The 19,895-nt window shown below is 36.1% G+C and overlaps 3 protein-coding genes across 4 annotated transcripts in view; 1 reads left to right on the top strand and 2 right to left on the bottom strand.

Moving 5' to 3' along the window:
- The window catches only part of LOC135082302 (flotillin-2), a 268,349-nt gene that overhangs the window by 194,804 nt on the left and 53,650 nt on the right, over positions 1-19,895 (bottom strand). The gene's annotated exons all lie outside the window — the stretch shown is intronic.
- The window catches only part of LOC135082310 (uncharacterized), a 57,279-nt gene that overhangs the window by 25,160 nt on the left and 12,224 nt on the right, over positions 1-19,895 (top strand). Inside the window, 5 exon segments of the mRNA XM_063977102.1 lie at positions 4,071-4,532; positions 5,003-5,148; positions 5,620-7,079; positions 15,927-16,131; positions 17,489-17,599. Of these exon segments, the coding sequence (XP_063833172.1) occupies positions 4,280-4,532; positions 5,003-5,148; positions 5,620-7,079; positions 15,927-16,131; positions 17,489-17,599 (2,175 nt within the window). The 5' untranslated portion in view covers positions 4,071-4,279.
- The window catches only part of LOC135082466 (LIM/homeobox protein Lhx5), a 369,539-nt gene continuing 363,721 nt past the window's right edge, over positions 14,078-19,895 (bottom strand). Inside the window, exon 9 of the mRNA XM_063977261.1 lies at positions 14,078-14,089. The gene's annotated coding sequence lies outside the window, so the exon portion shown is untranslated. The remainder of the gene's footprint in view (positions 14,090-19,895) is intronic.

Raw genomic sequence — 19,895 nt, 5'->3', positions numbered from 1 at the left:
GTTATTTATAGACTACTAGGTATAATTTAAAATAAAAATTAAAAATTTTAAAAATACCGAAGTTTTGTAAAATTTGATTTTAAAACTTTACTTCCGGTTTTCTATGTGAACAAAAAAGAAATTTCAAATTTGTAGTAAATAGTAAGAAACACAGTTATTTATTCTCAAAATTCCAATAGTTAGTTTATTTTTAATCAAATGTAATAATAGCAGTAATAGCTTCTGAAAAATCTGTTCCTAAAATTTTACCAATTTTTTGAACGCTCATAAAAAATAAACTAAGCTTCATAAAAAAATTATAATGATGCACATCCATTCAGGTCATATAGCAGTACATTTAATCCAAATATGAACCAAATCCAATACCTGACTTGATTTTCGCTGTCCGCTTCGCGTGAAATGCCCCACTGGCTACTTACACAAGTAAAAAAAAGAAAATTTGACAGTTTTAGCTGCGTATGAGTGTTGTAAGAATATCTTGGATTAGGTATTTGATTTGAATTTGGAACGTCAAAAATATTTACAATTTACTGTTTAGTGGCCAAGACAAAATAATAAACAGTTTCTAATAAGAACAAAAAAAAGAAACTAAATTTTAATATTGATTTATTTGATTGATTTTATTAAATGAGGGTTTTCGCGATTGAAAAATCATCCGCCAGATGGCAATACGTAGACGTGAGGTCCAAATGCTGCATGCCTCCCTCATTGTATCACTTCCGTTCGATCCAGCCCTTCATAATGTAACTTTTCGATGATTATCTAAACTAATAATTGTCGATTACAGCTAAAATTAATCGATTACAGGTCGATTTCACGGAAGAGTACAGTTACGATAGCCTTAGTTAAACAAAAAGTAGAAATTGCACTGCGTCGGCATTAATAAAATTTGTGAAATTCATTACATCAGATTTATCACAGGTCCAGTTTCAAAAACAACTCCTCAGATAACAAAAGGAATAACACCTGATAATAAAACGAAAACCAATAGCAAAAATACAGAACCCATTTTATAAAAATTAGGAATATTTAAAATAAAACATAGATAAGCTTTTGGCAGAAAAGTTCTCGAGTGGCGACCAAGGGCTGGAAGACATAGCGCGGGCAGGCATCCTACTAGGTGGGCCGACGATCTGGTAAGATCGCGGGAAGAGCCTGGATGCGGGCAGCGCAGGACCGTGCATTGTGGAAAACCTTGGAGGAGGCCTTTGTCCAGCAGTGGACGTCATTTGGCTGAAACGAACGAACGAACGAAGCTTTTAGCAAACCCGCGTGCAAGCTCGTCACAGTATAGATGGCCTACGTCTTTTCAGCGAGGTTGGAATAAGATCAAATGCATTTAATTTTTATAAAGTAGACACACTCTTCTTCTTCTTATTCGTTACGCTCTTGGCAGAGCGGTCGTCCTCACGTTGAGGCGTTGTTCACATCGGTTGTAGAGGCGGATACAACTCTCCGCACGATCTCCATCTCTCTCTATTGGCAGACTGTCTGGTGCAGTCACATACGCCGTCTCCCACTGCTGATTTCACTTGGTCGGTCCAGCGCATTGGTGACCTGCCACACTCTTACTTAATACGAAAATAGACCCACGACTTATGCATAAGTCACTGTACAGGTATATTATGTAGACTATACATAACAACCCAAGTAACCCAACCACTTTACCTGTATTTATTTACGCGACTATAATCGTCGGCATGACATCACTCGCCTTCTAGAAAGACGGACGACATCGTAACGTCGAAGAAAGGCACTCACTCACTACTAGGGTCACCATGCATTGGAAAATCCCTATAAAAAGTCGAACATTGCAGAAAAATCTGAAAATATACTGAATTAGAAAGTGTCGTTGGATTTTAAACCATTTTGAAAGAATGCCATAAAACAAAACATTCCCTCCTTCTGGCGCAGTCGGGTAATAATAAACAATGTATATTTTATTTCCACGTCCGGCTGTCGTCTTAATCCTCAAATGAAAGAACGTAGCAGATTTTTTTTGTTCGAATTATACCGTTATCTTGAATTTAGGAATATCTGCAACATCTCTTTGGATATGATTAGCTCTTTTTTAAAAGATATTTCAAGGGTATAATGTTTCAAGATAAGGTTTTCAATTTTTAATTTAATTTTTAAAAGACCTCACGCACGTCTTATACATGCCGGAAGTCGGAAAAGCCTGAAAAAATGCGATATCATGGTCACCCTACACAACTAGGAAGTTACAAGTTACCAATGTTACAATGTAACATAATATTAGACAATGGCGCTGTTATAAAATATTGAATGGCCGTAAATAACATTATCGCCTCAACGCTTTGTCCGACGTGATTGGTCAATAGTAAATGTTTAACCAACAAGGAACGTGGTGGTATTATTTATAACGTAAGCATCGATTAGTATTGTTTTATGACCATGTCAAGTGTCAAGCACTAGCTGAATAAGATAAATACAATGACTCGAATGATTCAAGGAGATTGTCGAAGCTTTCGCGGAGAGAAAAATATCTACTTGGTGCTTTATGATGTAGAGAAAGGAAATAAAATGTTTTAGAACTGCAAAGTCGTTTATGTAAAAACTTGGTGAGATGATTTTGATTTTTGACAGCCTGTTAGGCTTTTAAAATTAAAGCAACGTAAGAATTATCGTTATAGCGCTCTCCACTTGGCGCTACTGTAAAAAAGAATTTTTTGATCAAAATAAAAAAAAAAAACATGATGTTTTTCCACCCTGTTAGGTTCTGTCATTCGCCAGTGCACAGTGGTGCCAACTCAAAAAATCGATAGCCATGAGGACTTACAGTTAAGGTACAGGAAACTGCGCCTTAGCTATTGAGTTAACGCAAGTTACCCATCCTTGTCTATTGCCTTGTTTGTCAGACAAACGATTCCCACCATTTGCCTACGAGTTGTTTACGTAACGAGAAAATGCTTTTAAGTCCATTTTCTCAGTTTGGCGCTCGGTTTTGTTTGTGTAATTTACGTTTGTAAACTTGTTTATTCCGGTCATTTTGAAAGAGAAAATAGGCCAAGTATGATTATATCGTTGAATTATTTAAAAATGTCTTAGTTTAAGAATGCAGGAAAATAATTGACATATTTGTTCAGAGAAAAACTCCTCTGAATAAATAGATATTATAAACTCGCACTGTTTTGGAAATTCTTGGGGTAAGCCTTTGTCCAGCAGTGGACATCATTTGACTGACCAACCAAGGCCGCAAGGGGACAAATGCCTACCTAAAATATTTTTTCTTAGTAAAGGGGAACTTACTACAGGGGAATCGAACTTTTACTACATATTCGTTATGAGTCTAGTTAATTGTATAACTCCTCATGCAACCGCTATTGCTAAGTAACAAAATACAGTGTTACCGATAACTATCGCCTATAACTTTCACAGAAACGCCTGGGACTAGGTAATGTCTAGAAATTAGATCATATCTTCCGCACAGACTAGGAAATAAACTCCGTCCCCCTCACACAACAGATGACTTACGTAAGACTACCTCTTTCTAAATTACTGGACCAATATTATTAGGCATACGATGTTACATAAAAACACTGTAGGCTTTCTCTAGGCAGTTCAAAATGATCAAACAATTTATTATTATAATAGATTCTACTTACAACTTTATGACTATGTGCTTTGAAACTGTTATGTAGAGACATACCTGCAAAAGAGAACATAAAATTAGTTTAAAAGAAAATGATCAATTGGGTAGTCGACACCAATAGAAAATAATGTAAATAATTTCTTTATGAACGCAACTGCATTAATTTAGTCTTAAAAACTAAATTATAGTTGTTGAAATTCACGAAGGCGAATTCACGAAGTGAGCTTTACATGTATGGTGGCTCGCTACTATTCGTTTTTCAAAAGTTTTGATAGACATTACACTGTCGTTTTTTGCATGTACACGTGTGTACGTGTACACAAGTAAAGCTCACTCGCCTTCGTGAGTTGCAAGAACTATACGTGAAGTTGGATACCTAAGTAACACATGAGTAAAATAAAGATTTCTAATCTTTTATGATTGTATCTTATTAACCAAACTTTTCGTAACATTTCAGATTCGAGCAACACGAAAATATACAATCACCAGCGGATGCGATGCGGCCTAACATGTCGCCTGAGCTACCACCAGCGACCAGCAAGCCGACTCGAAGAAGCAAGCCTCCTGACAAGGAAAAACGCTAACACACACTAGTCAAAGGGAGAACAATGATGCTGTGATAGGACGGACAAATAGAAAACTGTGATAAAGAAAAAGGAATAAAAAATGGGTGTCCACGTGCTTCTAGCGTCGACAGCGCTGAAGACGATCAGTGTGACTGGACTGTGGTTGATACCTCTCTTGCTGGGGGCGCTGACGTATCACAATTACAACTCGTATGACCCTGAAGCGAGGGTGCTGGATAAGGAGCCGAAGAGGGAGTATGACTTCATAGTGGTCGGCGGAGGATCGGCGGGGGCCGTCGTGGCGAACCGGTTGACGGAGATCAAGAATTGGAATGTGCTGCTTTTGGAAAGCGGTAAGATGATTATATTTTCTATTCCTTCCCTAAATGTCATCATCATCATCATCATTTCAGCCGGACGTCCACTGCTGAACTTAGTCCTCCCCAAATGACTTCCATATTGACCGGTTGATAGCGGCCTGCATGCTAGCCTTCTTGCTATCTTTATAATGCTGTCGGTCCACGCTGCATTTTCCGATACGCGGCCTAAATGTAATTTAAAGTAACGAAAGAAACAGTTATTTCATTGAATTACTAATGTCTGACCTATGTGTCTGGCATGTCTTTGTCACAAGCAAGTACCTACGACAATATTTGATTAGGAATTTTCTGAAGGAAGTAGAATAAAATTTTAAACTTTTTGTGAGTTCGATGAACGCACTAAACGTTCAAAGAGGTTTTATCAATCAAAATCGTATAGCAGTTAAGTTTAGCAAGGTGACTTGTGGATGCATAGTAATAGAATCATCTCCATAACGTTCCAGGCCCAGACGAGAACGAGATCACAGACGTCCCTTCGCTAGCGGGCTACCTGCAGCTAACGAAGCTGGACTGGCAGTACAAGACCGAGCCCACTTCTTACGCCTGCCTGGGCTTCAAGAAGAGGCGGTGCAGCTGGCCGAGAGGGAAGGTAATCAACAAATACCTAATATTCCGCTTGGCCCTCTTTCAACCACTTACAAAAACGTCCATACCAGTAATACATTATACTGAGATGCGTTTTCGAGCGGAAAGTGTTCAAAGGAATGTTAAGGACGTAGCACACTTATCAACCCGCAAAGGGATTGTAACCGTATCAACTCGAGGCGGTCAGTGTTATTTGTATGAACCTACTACAACGCACACTTGTCTGCACCGTAAGTAACGTAAACGTCTCGCCTCGCGGTTGACAGCGATACGGTGTTGATCCCTTTCCGAGTTGATAAGTCTGCTATCTTAAGGCTGATTTGATACCAACTGAGTGTCCAGAAAATATTGTTGTTCATAAACTGCTGAAAATTCAGATGCACTGCGTACATTTCATTTACTCTTTTATTTACTCATATTATGTTGATATTCACGGTTTCATGACTTTCTAACATGTCGTTCTCAAAATTTTCAGGTCCTTGGCGGCTCGAGTGTACTGAACTACATGATATACGTACGAGGGAACCGATTCGACTATGACCAGTGGGAATCCTTCGGGAATCCTGGCTGGGGCTACCGAGAAGTCCTGAAGTACTTTATCAAATCCGAAGACAACAGAAATCCTTACTTAGCGAATAGCCAGTACCACGGCAAGGGAGGGTACTTGACAGTGCAGGAGGCACCCTGGAGGACGCCTCTTGTAGCTGCGTTTGTTGAAGCTGGTGTTGAAATAGGTTACGATAACAGGGACATCAATGGTGCAATACAAACAGGTTTTATGATAGCCCAAGGAACGATTAGAAGAGGATCTAGATGCAGCACGGCTAAAGCTTTCTTGAGGCCAGTACGAACACGGAAAAATTTGGACATCTCACTTCACACACAAGTCACAAAAGTACTTATAAATCCTATGACGATGAAAGCTTATGGGGTTGAGTATGTGAAACATGGAGTTAAACGAGTCGTATATGCCAAAAAGGAAGTCATTTTATCGGCAGGTGCTATAAACAGCCCACAGCTTCTGATGTTATCAGGAATTGGCCCTAAGGATCATTTAAGGGAAGTCGGTATTAGAGTTTTAAAAGACTTGCCCGTGGGAGAAAATTTGCAAGATCATGTCGGCGTGGGTGGATTGACATTCTTGGTCGATAAGCCAGTAGCGATCGTTCAAAATCGTTTCCAAGCTTTCCCAGTTACTATGAACTACGTCGTGAACGAACGCGGTCCAATGACAACACTGGGAGGATTGGAAGGAGTAGCATTTGTAAATACGAAATACGCGAATACTTCTGGCTTATGGCCTGACGTTCAATTTCATATGGCCCCAGCTTCATTCTCTTCAGACAATGGACAAGTTGTTAGAAAGATTCTAGGTCTTACAGACGAATTGTACGACACGGTTTACAAACCGATCGCTAATAAAGACGCTTGGACTATAATGCCGCTATTGTTGCGTCCGAACACGAGAGGTTACGTCAGACTGAGGAGCTCCAACCCGTTCCATTACCCAGTGATGAATCCTCGTTACCACGAAGACGCTTTGGACGTGGCGCGACTCGTCGACGGTATCAAAATAGCTTTGCAAGTGGCGAACGCGTCGCCTTTCAAACAGTTCGGGTCGCGGCTCTACATGAAGCCATTGCCAAACTGTAGGCAATACAAATTCATGTCTGACGAATACATTGAGTGTCAAGTGAGGACTATTTCGATGACGATTTACCATCAGTGTGGGACAGCAAAGATGGGGCCAGTGTGGGACAAAGAAGCCGTGGTTGATCCTAGGCTGAAAGTGTACGGTGTAGAAGGTCTGAGAGTGATAGACGCTAGTATAATGCCTACAATAGTGAGTGGCAACACGAACGCTGCGGTGATTATGATCGGTGAAAAGGGTGCGGACATGATCAAACAAGATTGGTTAAACGGAATGCGATGACAGTGAATTAAGTCAATTATAGTAAGAAATTCGAATCAAATTGTAGCTTTAAAATATAGTTATAGTACGTACTTTAAATGTACCTAATTAATTTTAGTTACCAAAACACCAAAATTGCCAATCGCTTAGTATGCGACAGGACATTTTTGTTTGTTATTTACACAAGTTATGTCATTATGAACGAATATGTCATTGTGTACTTTATGTAGTACACAATTTCATGTTCATCTCGTAGTGTCACGCACACATCACAATAAACTAACTGTGGTTTTATTACAACAAAACGTCGTAGCAAATTAGACTTGATTTGTACATAATTATGGGAAAAATAAAGGAAGTAAGTCACCATAATGTGGAATACGGAATCTTGTGTGATGGGAAGTAATTTTCTTTGGACTTCCGATTAAACAATATTAGGTACTTACTTCTGAGTTAATATTTTAGCGGATACCTAGTTCATTTTACGATGGAAAATCTATTGTTCTATAAGTAGGTACTATTTAAGTTCTAGTCTAGAGCTTGTAAATATTGTAAAATTTGTAAATAATGTCCTTAACTTAATTTAATTATAAGTCTAGGCCATTTTTTGCATGCACATAGGTATAAAGTACCTAATTGGTCGTAGTATCTTTAAAAAGTATCCTTTCATTTAAATCTAGTAATCACAAGCTTCTTATTATCTAGAACTCATTTGTCATTATCATACATTTTATTTTAATGAAACGATTTAATTTATTCAGAACGATTGTTATACTTGCCTCGGACTTCACAAAAATTAGGTTAAAGTCACTATCTAAGATATTTAAGGTTTGAATTATGGTTGCAATTTATACACGTTTTAGTTATTATGAATTGTTAAATAAAGATGGTGCTACAAAAAGAATACGATTAGAATAATAATGCATTAAAAAAAGTCCAGAATAGCCACCAGGGCGACGCCACTTTCGCACTTTTTAAAAACCTAAAAGTATTTTAAGGTTGCATCTATTCTTGACTAATAGATGCCTTCGTGAGATCAAATTTCTTAAATAGCTTTTCATACAATGGTTATCTGAATATTATAAGAAAAGACAAATAAAAATCAATCAGTAGCAGCACTCTTTAAAATTTCACTGAAAATCAAATTGATTTGTTACCGTTTTTATTGAAATAAGTATCAAGATTCTTTATGATTACTATTTACGGTGTTTTACAACTTTAAAGGTTAAAATTGTGTATTTAAAATGTTGTTACTATACTTAGGGCTAATTTAAGTGCCATAAATACTATTAGTTCACTTGTTTATTTGCTACACGTTTTACTTTTTTGTACTGGGTACTACAAGCAAGGCACCACAAGTGTCACGTTTGTACTATAGAGTCACTCTTATTTCACGGGAATAAGGGCGATATCAATGTTTATTTTACACCTGCCCATGGAAAATTACTCGTTCGTGAAAGTTTTAATTTCGAAGCGATTTCGAAATAAAATCTATCACGAATGTTACTTTGTCTAAAAGGCCGGATGTGCTGATGTGTATGTATGTACTATATTTTATTATTTGTTACCCGACGATACCAAATTACATGTTGTTACATTGTTGATTTGGTTGATTTTTAGTTGAAAAATTGACATGTTACCTACAAATTCGTGATATTTTTCGACATTGAGGACAGTCAAAATGAAAAATTTCCTCAGCTGATTTTGAACTTTATATTAATTGCATAAAGTACAAAAGCCATTGGGCAAATTCATCATTTAAAAATGGTAGATTTATTATTATTAACCGACTTCAAAAAAGGAGGAGGTTATAATGTTCTTTTAGTAATGCTTTCAACTATACCTACAATTTACTTTATTAATAAATTTTAACGACTGTCCTTCAATATGCGTTTTCACAAATAATCACAAAATTTTATAATTGTGATAATTTATGTTTAATCAGAAAATGTAATTTTAATCATAATAGTATAGTTTAGTTTGTTATTATGACACGTTTGTACCTTTTGTTTTTGCGCCAAATACATATTTTATAGATTTGAGTTTCTGTTATTTATTTGACTTATGCCCGTTTTCACCATCAATCCCAAATTTTTATGTGACCCTTATGGTAAAACATAACATGAATTTTGTTTTCGTAGTGGTCACTTAAAAATTAGGGATTGATGGTGAAAACGGGCATTAACCTTATTTACTAAATTTAGGCTGAATTGCACCACCTAACTTTGACAGTAACTATAACGATAACCGGTGTTTTTTGTATGGAGTTTGACAGATTTTTGACGTTTGTCAAAGTTAAAGTAAGATGGTGCAACCCAGCCTTAGTAAGCGTCGAATATGACTCCTTAGTGCAGGGATTGGAGGTTGCATAGTGCACTCCGACTTAGAGGTCCTGAGTTCGAGAGCCCAGGTGAGTCATATCATACTGGACCTAGAAACTCAATTATTAGATAAATTAGAGTGACTTGAAAAAAATACTCGTCAAGATACAAATACACATCTAAGGGTGGATTCGACTAATATTAATCTCCGAATAAATCGTCAATTATTTGGCATTTTTAACAATTATTTCCCATACTGAAACTGTCAATGTGCCAGTTATACCAAGAGTTATTCTCGGATAAAAGTTTGGTCGAATCGGGTCTAAGGTAGAGATAGAGTAGTTGGCAATTGACATAACGTCGGTTAAGTTCTATCACCAAGTCATTTTTTGGCGGTTTTAACATTTTGATGCCATTTGCTAGATTGTGTTTTTCGAGCCTTTATAAGGGGATCGCGAGAGGTCGTAAAAACTACCTGGTATTCGGTCCCTAAAACATATTTGTAACATTATAAAATGCATGAAAAAGAAAGTGAACGGTCGGGGGGTCGCAAAATATTTTTTCATACTGGTCGTGTCATGAAAAAGGTTCAAAAACACTGCGCTAGAGAATCGAAAGACGCGTCCTTTAGTCCAATCTCCTGAAAAGTTGCTAAAATGACTTATGTGGTGATAGAATTTACTTTACTTTTTGTGAGCTTCCAAAACGCGAGTTTTCTATTTTGATATAGCAAAGGAGCCTATGACATCAGTAGTTTATGAACTCAATGGACTAATTTATTGATTTCAAAGGGCAAGATACACGAATTTTAAGTTTTTTTTAGAATCGTAAAGAAACTGTGCCTTAGAATTACTGGTTAATGGTGTCAACCACCCAACAGGAAGGTCACCCAGGATCTGAGGTAGAAAGGAAGAATGGAAACAAATCAGAATGGAACTACAAAAAATCCTAATTACCAAACAAATAAAAACTCATTAAACAATGTAGTATTGCGTCAGTCAGAAGTTTAGGTATCAATGAGATTTCCTCAATACTTGAAATGGAATATTTTTGCAGGATGAGGTCGTTCATCTTTAATTGAGGGTTTCTCCGGACGGAACTGACAAGGATGTCGTTAGAAGACACTTTGAACAAAAAGATAGGGTTGCCTTTTTTTTCGTCAGGAAAATACATTAATTTGTATACCCACCATGCAGCCGCGGGGGCAGTTAGTGGGTTATGTGGGGTTCCCCCTGCCAGAAGGGCAGGGCCTACCCACAAAAAACCTGACGTTGCCCTCGGTAGCCATATGAGTCGGGAACGCGGGACATCACTATTGGCGTTTTGCCTCAAGCATTCGTCTGCGTTCTCAAGATAGGGTTGCCTGCAGTAAGTAAAGTATTGTGCAGAATAAATGTGCACTGAAGAAGCTTCTACCACAACGGGGATACTGAGATGATGTCGTGACAGACTTATGGTAACTAAGTATGGTCGTAATTATCCCAGAGGACGTACAATAAGCTCTACTACCAACAAACCATAAATATAAACAATATGCGATTGAGTATTGAAACGGAGAAGTTGTTATCCCCCAATTACTGAGCGATGAGATCCATTTAAGAGTTGGTTTTTCGCACAATTTAGGCTGGGTGGCACCATCTTTTACTTTAACTTTGACAAACGTCAAAAATCTGTCAATCTCCATACAAAAAGCACCGGTTATCGTAATAGTTACCGTTAAGTAGGTGGTGCAACTGAGCCTTAAAGACAGATAGAGACAGATATATCCACTTTTTCCCTGAGGATCAATAGTAATACAGAAAAATTCTTCTTTTCTAATATATTATAATCTAATGATTAACCCGTTAAAGCAGCTTATATTGCCAGTTTGCCAGTTGGCAACAAAACTTGAATAATGATTAAGTAGGTAGCTAGGACACGTCATTTATGAAAGAATGTAGAGATTAGGTAAGTATTATTACTAACCTTTAATACTTCAAAATTATGGTTTCAAAGGTGACGATAGTTTGGAGAGAAATATTGATAAATAATGCAAATAATATTTAACTTACACGGCCGGTTTTAGGCTCGGAATCCACCAAAGCAACGGCAAGAGTAGAGAGCAGAAGCTGTAAAACAAAACTAATATAACCTCGCTTTTTACATTTGTTTTTTTATTATTATTATTAATTTTATTATCCGTTTAGCTTCAGAGGATGCGGTTGAGCAGATAAATATGAAGAACAAAGAAAGATGGTGCCTCGCCAATAGCAATCAGTGCCACACAGCGTGAGCGAGAAGATCGTTGTTTTTTTGTTTAGCCTGTGTAGGTTCTTCTTTTGTTTTTACAAAATTGGCATAAATTGGTGCTATCTCCTCTTGCCATATTTTTTTTTGGCTCGAAGCGCTGTTAGGGCCTAAAAGATAATAACGCCCGTATTCACAAACGATGCTTGCTTAAGTGAAGCAGCAAATCGAACGCACAGCGTTGAATAGAGCTCTGTGATTGGTTCGTGTGTCGCACAGGCGTCCACACGCACTGTGAGAGCTCATAGTAGGTAATGTCTATGAATACGGGCGTAAGACAAATAAACCTTTTTATTTGTAAAATATTTATTGTTGACGTTCGTACTAAATCTTGGTCTAAACTGAATAAAAGACATTTCTTTTCTCTTATCCTCTTAAATTTTCTTCTCCATTTAAACACTTCCGAGAATATTCTTCTCCGTTTTGGTGGAGTCCCGGTCTTAAGAGAGTCGAAACTCTATACTCTACTAACAATACAAGTAATAATACCAGTGGACAGGTGGACATTGGAATTCTGAATTTTAAACAACCTAAAACATCTATGGGGTTGGCCATACAACTACCTACATCTCCCACTCCCAAAGAATGTAAATGTTTGTTATTGAACTTGAAGGTTACGGTTACAAGAACAAAAGTTATTACAATATAAAAAAAACCTTCCGAAGAGAACCTCCTCCTTTATGAAGTCGGTTAAAATACATATAGACGATCTTATTGTTCAAATTTTTTAAATTAAAACATCCTGTCAATATGTTGCTCTTGACTTGATCATTGTGGAAATCATCAAACGCTGGGTCATTCTTGGTTTATTAAAAAGACCCAACTTTACGAACAGATTGTTTTTTGAAGTAATTTCACCAATGTCACAAATATTTCAGTGAAATATACAACAAGAAGATTGGAGTTCGAGTCACATTTTTTTTTAAATAATTCACGGCCACTAAAGCGGTACATAGCAAAAGCAATTAATTAACTATTTTTTTTATTTCATTTTATTGTGTAACATCGGTGTAAATTAGCATAACAAGGAATGTTGTGCGTAGGTTATAAACTGTAGGCATATGAATCGATATCTATTTTTAAATAAAAACGTGATTTTTAATTAATGCAAAGCGTTGTGAAAATGCAAAATTAAAGCTATAATTAGTTTAAAGATGTAAAGACAAGAAACGAATGGGAAATAAAAAAATGTGAGTAAGATATATTTATTATTTTGTGGCTTATGTAATAACATTGCAAATTGGGTTATTCTCATTTGAAAATTATCAAATAATGGAGATTATATAAAAATATAATAAGATTGTTTTCTACTCTTGCCTTGTTATTTATTTACTTTTAATAAAATATGCAGGTACTCAGTCTTAAGTTACGGATGTTATACTTTTTAATATTAATACATAAGTTGTTGGTAAACTAATAAAGAAAAAAAACCGGCCAAGTGCGAGTCGGACTCGCGCACCGAGGGTTCCGTACCATTGATTTATGAAATTAAAATTATTATTTTTTAATTTAGGTTATTAGTATGAAAGATTACGCGGTAATAAGCGGTTTAGGATTTACGAGGTATTAAAAAAAACTACTTACTAGATCTCGTTCAAAACAATTTTCGTTGGTAGTTTTTATAGTAATGTACATCATATGTTTTTTTAGATTTTTCATTTTCTTATTTTAGAAGTTAGAGGGGAGGGGGACCAACTTTTTTCCACTTTGGAAGCGTCTGTCACGCAAACTATTCGGTTTAGAAAAAAAGTATTTTAGAAACCTCGATATCATTTTTGAAGACCTATCCATAGATACCCCACACGTATGTGTTTGACGAAAAAAAAATTTTGAGTTTCAGTTCTAAGTATGGGGAGCCCCCAATATTTATTATTATTTTTTTATTTTTGCTTCAAAATCTTAATGCGGTTCACAGAATACATCTACTTACCAAGTTTCAACAGTATAGCTCTTATAGTTTCGGAAAAAAATGGCTGTGACATACGGACGGACAGACGGACGGACGGACGGACAGACAGACAGACAGACATGACGAATCTATAAGGGTTCCGTTTTGTGCCATTTGGCTACGGAACCCTAAAAAGCTGATCTATTCCCAACCATTGGAATAAATATAGATATTTATTTTAATCAATTAATTAATTACTAGCGGTTGGTTTGGCCCCAAAATGGGTAAAATGTTTCTAATGATGAAGTTAGTTAATGATGATCTAGTGACGTCTATAAGAAATAAAATGGACAGGTATTTAATGCATTTAGAACAGTCATGACGGTGACAAGTGTAACAAATGTGACAGTCAGTGTTGTAATTAATAAGTGTACAATAGTACGCTATCCAAAGTGATAACAAAAAATGTGTTTATTTGTAAATATATTTATAAGGTAAATATTTACTTTCTTATTATTATGCGAGTAGTATTAATTAACTGTAATAATTACTTAAATGTTTAATAATAATTGAGGTGAAGTAGGTACTAATATGATAGAGTTATAAAAATAATTGAGTGAGTTTATCTAATAACTAAACATATCGTGCATTTTATACAATTATTATAATTTATTGTAAAACGATTATAATTTTACAGTACATGCGCATGTAATCAATAACCGCAAATGAGTTATAAATATCATAAAACTAAATTATGAACGTTCGTAAATACAAAACTTCTCTGTGAAAACATTTAAATAACCTGCGAGTAGGTACATACTTTTCAGTATTTTTTTAAATAATAAAATTTTAATGTTCTAGAATTACCCAGCACAGGTATCGTATCCCTAAAAAAACAACAAAAAATAATACATTCCGCCGAACAGATTATACTGACGTCTGCGAATTCAAATCTTTTTGATGACGTCAACAAACAATTTGGAAATGTAGGGAGTCGAAAGTCGGATCGTTATGGTAAAACCTAATTTAAAATATTGAACCACCTTAGAGGTCACCTATGACGTACTTTAAACCTATAAAAAGCCTAATTTAGTATGGAAAATGATAAAAAAGACTATCAAGACTGCATTAGCCGTGTATTGTTATATTTTTTGGGCTCTTTTGTTTCTAAAATAAGAAATAAGGTCTGTTTACTCTCAGCTTTTTTTGTATAAGGTTTTTCCCGCGGCGTTACACGCGCGCATTTCATGCTGTCCAGAAAATATGTATTTACGTAAACAAGTACATATTGTAAGATAAATTAATTAATGCAGACTACGACGCGGATAGTGTATAAACCGGGAAGTAAATTTATGTGTTCGATTTAACACAAAATTGACAATAAATGACATCCCTTATAATAAGATAACTTAGATAACAATAGCTTAACGTCAACATTGTCATATTGACAGTACTTGACAGTTCCTGTTGTGAAATAAAATATGCAGAAATGACAATTTTGTTGACGGACGTAGTAGGTAGGTACGACGTTAGGAAGATTCGTAATGTATTGAATAATACCTATTTTAAACTGAAAAACAAAAAATATTATAACTTGTTAGACAGGGTTTATTTCAATTTTGACCCCATGTAATATTGCGATAGACATTATAAAATCTTAGTAATTTTATAATGTGTCTATCTCAATTCAATTTTATAATATTTCTTGTAAACTTATTGCAAAATTAAATAGATAATATGTCTATTATAAAGACTATTTCACGGTAATAATATCAAGTATTACCGTGACTATTTTGTACAAAAATATAACAACACAAAAATATGTTGAGACACTTATTGTTAACTGTACAACTGACTATGGGTTTTTGTTGCAAAATAACTCATTTTGCAATTTTAAGATTATAACAATGTTTATGTTATCTGTAATTACAAAGTTAGATCAAAGATTGTGGACTTCCATAACAGAGCTATTTTTAGATCTGCATGGTTATTAATTGCATCTCTAGTGCATAACTGAACGTGTTATAAACACGACCTTCAAATGCATATTAATACAACAAGTATTGTTTACATAAATAAATCAAAAGTAGGTACATAATATAATCACACCCATGGGATTGCGTCCGTTTTCTGCTAGTCTATGGAAGAGACCATAGGATTCGCAAAATGTTGTAAACTAAACTCCTTGATCGTGAACCTGGCCAGCAAGAAATTTATTTTTTCACACGAAAAACTTCGATCTTCAATTGTTTTTCTCTCGGTCTTTCCCGCGCGAACGACATCTAAAAAGTTCTGTTAGAAATTATTTTATTGTGCACATTTTTTTTAAACGCACTGTGATAGTAAATAATTCGTTACTTTACTAACCCTTTCAGCCTATGCATCCTCACACCGTCTCTCGCACATCGGGGCACCTTTTTCGAAGCCATCTCCGGGTTCCTAGGCGACACCGATCGGGTCCTCACAGGGGAGCCATCGGACGCATCGCATATCCTCCCGGAGTATGACTTCGTCATCATCGGTGCTGGCACAGCTGGATGTGTGCTGAGTAACCGGCTCACAGAGGTTAAGGAGTTTAAGGTGAGAATTTTGATAGTTATTTAGATAATTTACGCCCGTATTCACAAACGATGCTTGCTTAAATGAAGCAGCAAATCGAACGCACAACGTTGAACAGAGCTCAGTGATTGGTTCGTGTCACCCTGTGCGTCCACGCGCACTGTAAGACCTCATAGTAATGTTTGTGAATACGGACGTTAGTGACTTCGGTGAGGATGCGAATTCTGGCAGCATTAGAGCATGTTTCACTTAATAATTTACTTGCAAGTCATCGTGGAATCAAAATATGTGAATTGATTCCAAGCCTAAATTGAGTAACGTTATAATATTATAATAGATAATTATGATTACGGAAATAGCAATAACTACGCATTAAGTGCTATGACTCATTGGTACGGTAAATTAGGTGATTTTAAAAGGCGTGTCAAACGGCAATCGTAAAAGTAGGTACACATATGATTTTGTATTATAAACTTAGGCCACCTTACGAAACAACAACCAAAACATAGGCCGAGTTGCACCATCTAACTTTAACGGTAACTATGACGATAAACGGTATTTTTTGTATGGAGTTTGACAGAGTTTGACGTTTGTCAAAGTTAAAGTATGATCGTGCAACTCAGCCTAAATCTAATTTAGGCATTAGTCAAAATGTTGAATTTTAACCGATCAAGAGCTTGAATCTGTGATCTAGATTGAATGCGATTACTGATGGTGATTCATTCATAGACACTATGACTCGTTGGGAAAAAAGTCCCATCCAGTCATACTGACTCGTTTGAATGTGATTCGTTGGGAACAAGTGACATTTCTAGCCGGACATTGGTCAATTGACTTTATGACCTGTTAAAGTGATACTTCCATAGAATATATGGAAATACTTAGATATAATGTCACTCTTTTCCGAAATTAACTGACATAATTAATTGTACCTGGTTTCTGTGGTTCAATTGAAATATACTTAAAATCGACTATTCTTGAGATTATTATGAGGTTGCCATTTGCAGAAATCGCTGGCAGAACCTACATATTAAATTATTAAAAAGACACATCCACCATTCTTTACCATCTCAATTTCTCCAATGTACGAGTAAACCCAACTGTATGGCCAGCCAATCTAGGCCAAACTGGCCCAATCCCGATTTTTAGAGAGATTCGTGCTCCTGCAGTGAAGAATAAATAATGTGATAATGATATAACTATAAGTAGTTGTTGCAATTCACTGTTCGTTTTTCAAAAGTTTTGACAGACATTACACTATCGGTATGTGCATGTACACGTACACGCACAAGTAAAACTCACTCGCCTTCGTGAGTTGCAAGAACTATACCAGGACAAAAAGGAGTTTTGGATAAACATGCTGTTCATTATTATCCAGGTGCTCCTGATAGAGGCAGGCGACAGCGAGCAGATGTACATGGACATCCCAGTGATGGCCACCATGCTGCAGTTCACAGACGCCAACTGGAGCTACTTCACCGAACCCCAGGTAAGTCAACTTAGGAAGCCACTCGTTAAGACTTAGAAGCTCTGGGTGTCTAGAAAAATCGATGGTGATTTCTATTGGATAAATACATAACCTATAGATCGTGTCATCCACGAAGACGCGCCCCGCCATTTTTTGGTCGAGGAAAGCGCGGGGTGCGGGGAGTTTGATCCGTGCAATCCGAGCGTCATTATTGTAGTGTGCTGCGTGTGCACTCATGGATAATTTAGCGTGTACCGATAACACCCAAACATTAGCGGAAGAATAGTGGGGCGCGTCTTCGTGCAAGACACGATCTATGCTATTTTTTACATACACTGGGATGTAAAGAAAGTCATAATTGTTACTTTATCCGATATTCCGACATAAATTCTATAGAGAAGCGAAATGAAACTGTCTTGTCACTCATAAAGCCCAAAGCACAAGGCGTTCTGTAATGCGACTGAAAATTACCATTGGGTATTTGGTACTTATATTAAAGGTTAAGTGTTTTATTTTATTCATCATAATGCATCTCGTTTGCAAACAAAGTATATTTTGATGATATTTTAATTTACTCGATCAAGGAGACCTGAATTGTAAACGAAATGTCTTATAGCATTCCAAATGATATTATTTAAAATACAATATTTTTGCATAATGAATATAAATACGAAAGTGTAGGGGCAATGAACCAGTTTTCTGAATTAAAGAACAAAAAAAATACATCTACATAAACCCAAGCACGACACTTTTACTGATATTTGTTTTTAAGCTCTATTTTTCCTTGTTGAACTAGTGAAGGTAAAGACAAGTGTATTCATTTCAAAAATGCAAACAGGTATTTAATTTCTATCACTTCCAATCGATCCACAGATTATTACGATTGTGAAAAACGCTTAATCATTGGACCTTAATATAAAAAAAAGTTAAAAACACATTGAACAGTTGTTTAAAATTATTTCCATACTAAATGACAATTAAAACTAGTGTCCAACGTGCGTTTAACTTTTTGTAATAAACCCCATTGTTTCTAGATCACAGATTATAATAAATCACGAAACGATGATTAAAATCGATGCATACGTGACGAGTATCGCATGTGCCAGCTCTACGAAAATCGATTAAGAGACGACATTGGTACGATAATAGTTTTGTTCGTCTTTTTAATATTCGAATTCGGACTGCGCGCGAGTGTTGGGCTAATTCAAAATTCCAAGAACGTCGCATTAAGGTTTATTTTGATTTTAAAGTAGGTAGGTAACGATTATGTTCAATGGCAGCTTTTGACGTCATACCATCGTTTTATAACATTGGGGATACAGGTAAAACAATTCGGCAAAAACCATTCATGATCCAAATATGGCAGTAGTAGTAATGCAACGTTACTCACAAGTCCGATACAAGTTAATTCACAAATCCAATACAATTTTACGAGAATCGCAAAGATCAGGGCCGAGGTATGGCCCCAAAAAGACGCTGATTAGTACTGCAAACACGGATTATGTCGGACAGATTTGGTTTTTACTACTACGGTTTTTACTACTACTAGACACTGGATAGTCATTGTGTCAACATTATTCATCCATCTCATTCATCTTTACTACTGTGTAATTTTTCGTGAACAAGTAAATAAACATGAGACCTTTCGTCATAAGCCAATCAAGGCATAATGTTAGGAATAGGTTAAGTTTCTTTAACTTTTCTAAAAATCTGAAGTTATTGATAATTTGATTGGTTTAGAGTCAGTAAATTATTTATACTCAGTTCTTTCCTAATTTCTACTCTACCAGCGTTATTTGATCACAATATACAGGGTGTCCTAAAGACAATGGATAACCCTGTAACCATCGATAGGCCTCGCCATGGTCTCCCTAACGTCCAATTTTGACCCCAGTAAAAATATCACCGTTTTCAAGATTTTTAAATTTTTGTGCTTTTTTAGAAAATTGCTACCTGCGATTACTTTTTCTCATGCCATTTCTACAAATGGGGATACTTTTCAATCTAGTTTTTTTCCTTATCACAAGGGATAGTTGGGCTATCAAAAGAAAAGATTAAAGTTCAACAAACTAGTTTAAAAGTACGAAAATTTTAAAAAATTGCAGAGAAGAAGGAAAAATTAATTCATTGTCTTGCACTTTTGATCAGCCATCGTGTAAAAAAAGAGGCCTATCGATGGTTACAGGGTTATCCATTTTTTTTGGGACACCCTGTAGTTACAAAATCCTTACAATTTCCTCCCGGTAAAACGTGCATGTCCGGTGATCTATGCTATCAATGTCAAAGGAATCGAACCGTGGACAGCCCGATTGGGATT

The sequence above is a fragment of the Ostrinia nubilalis genome, chromosome 21 (assembly GCF_963855985.1).
Source record: "Ostrinia nubilalis chromosome 21, ilOstNubi1.1, whole genome shotgun sequence".
Taxonomy (NCBI): domain Eukaryota; kingdom Metazoa; phylum Arthropoda; class Insecta; order Lepidoptera; family Crambidae; genus Ostrinia; species Ostrinia nubilalis.
The sequence above is the reverse complement of the archived record's forward strand: the minus strand, read 5'-3'. Positions and strand labels throughout refer to the sequence as shown.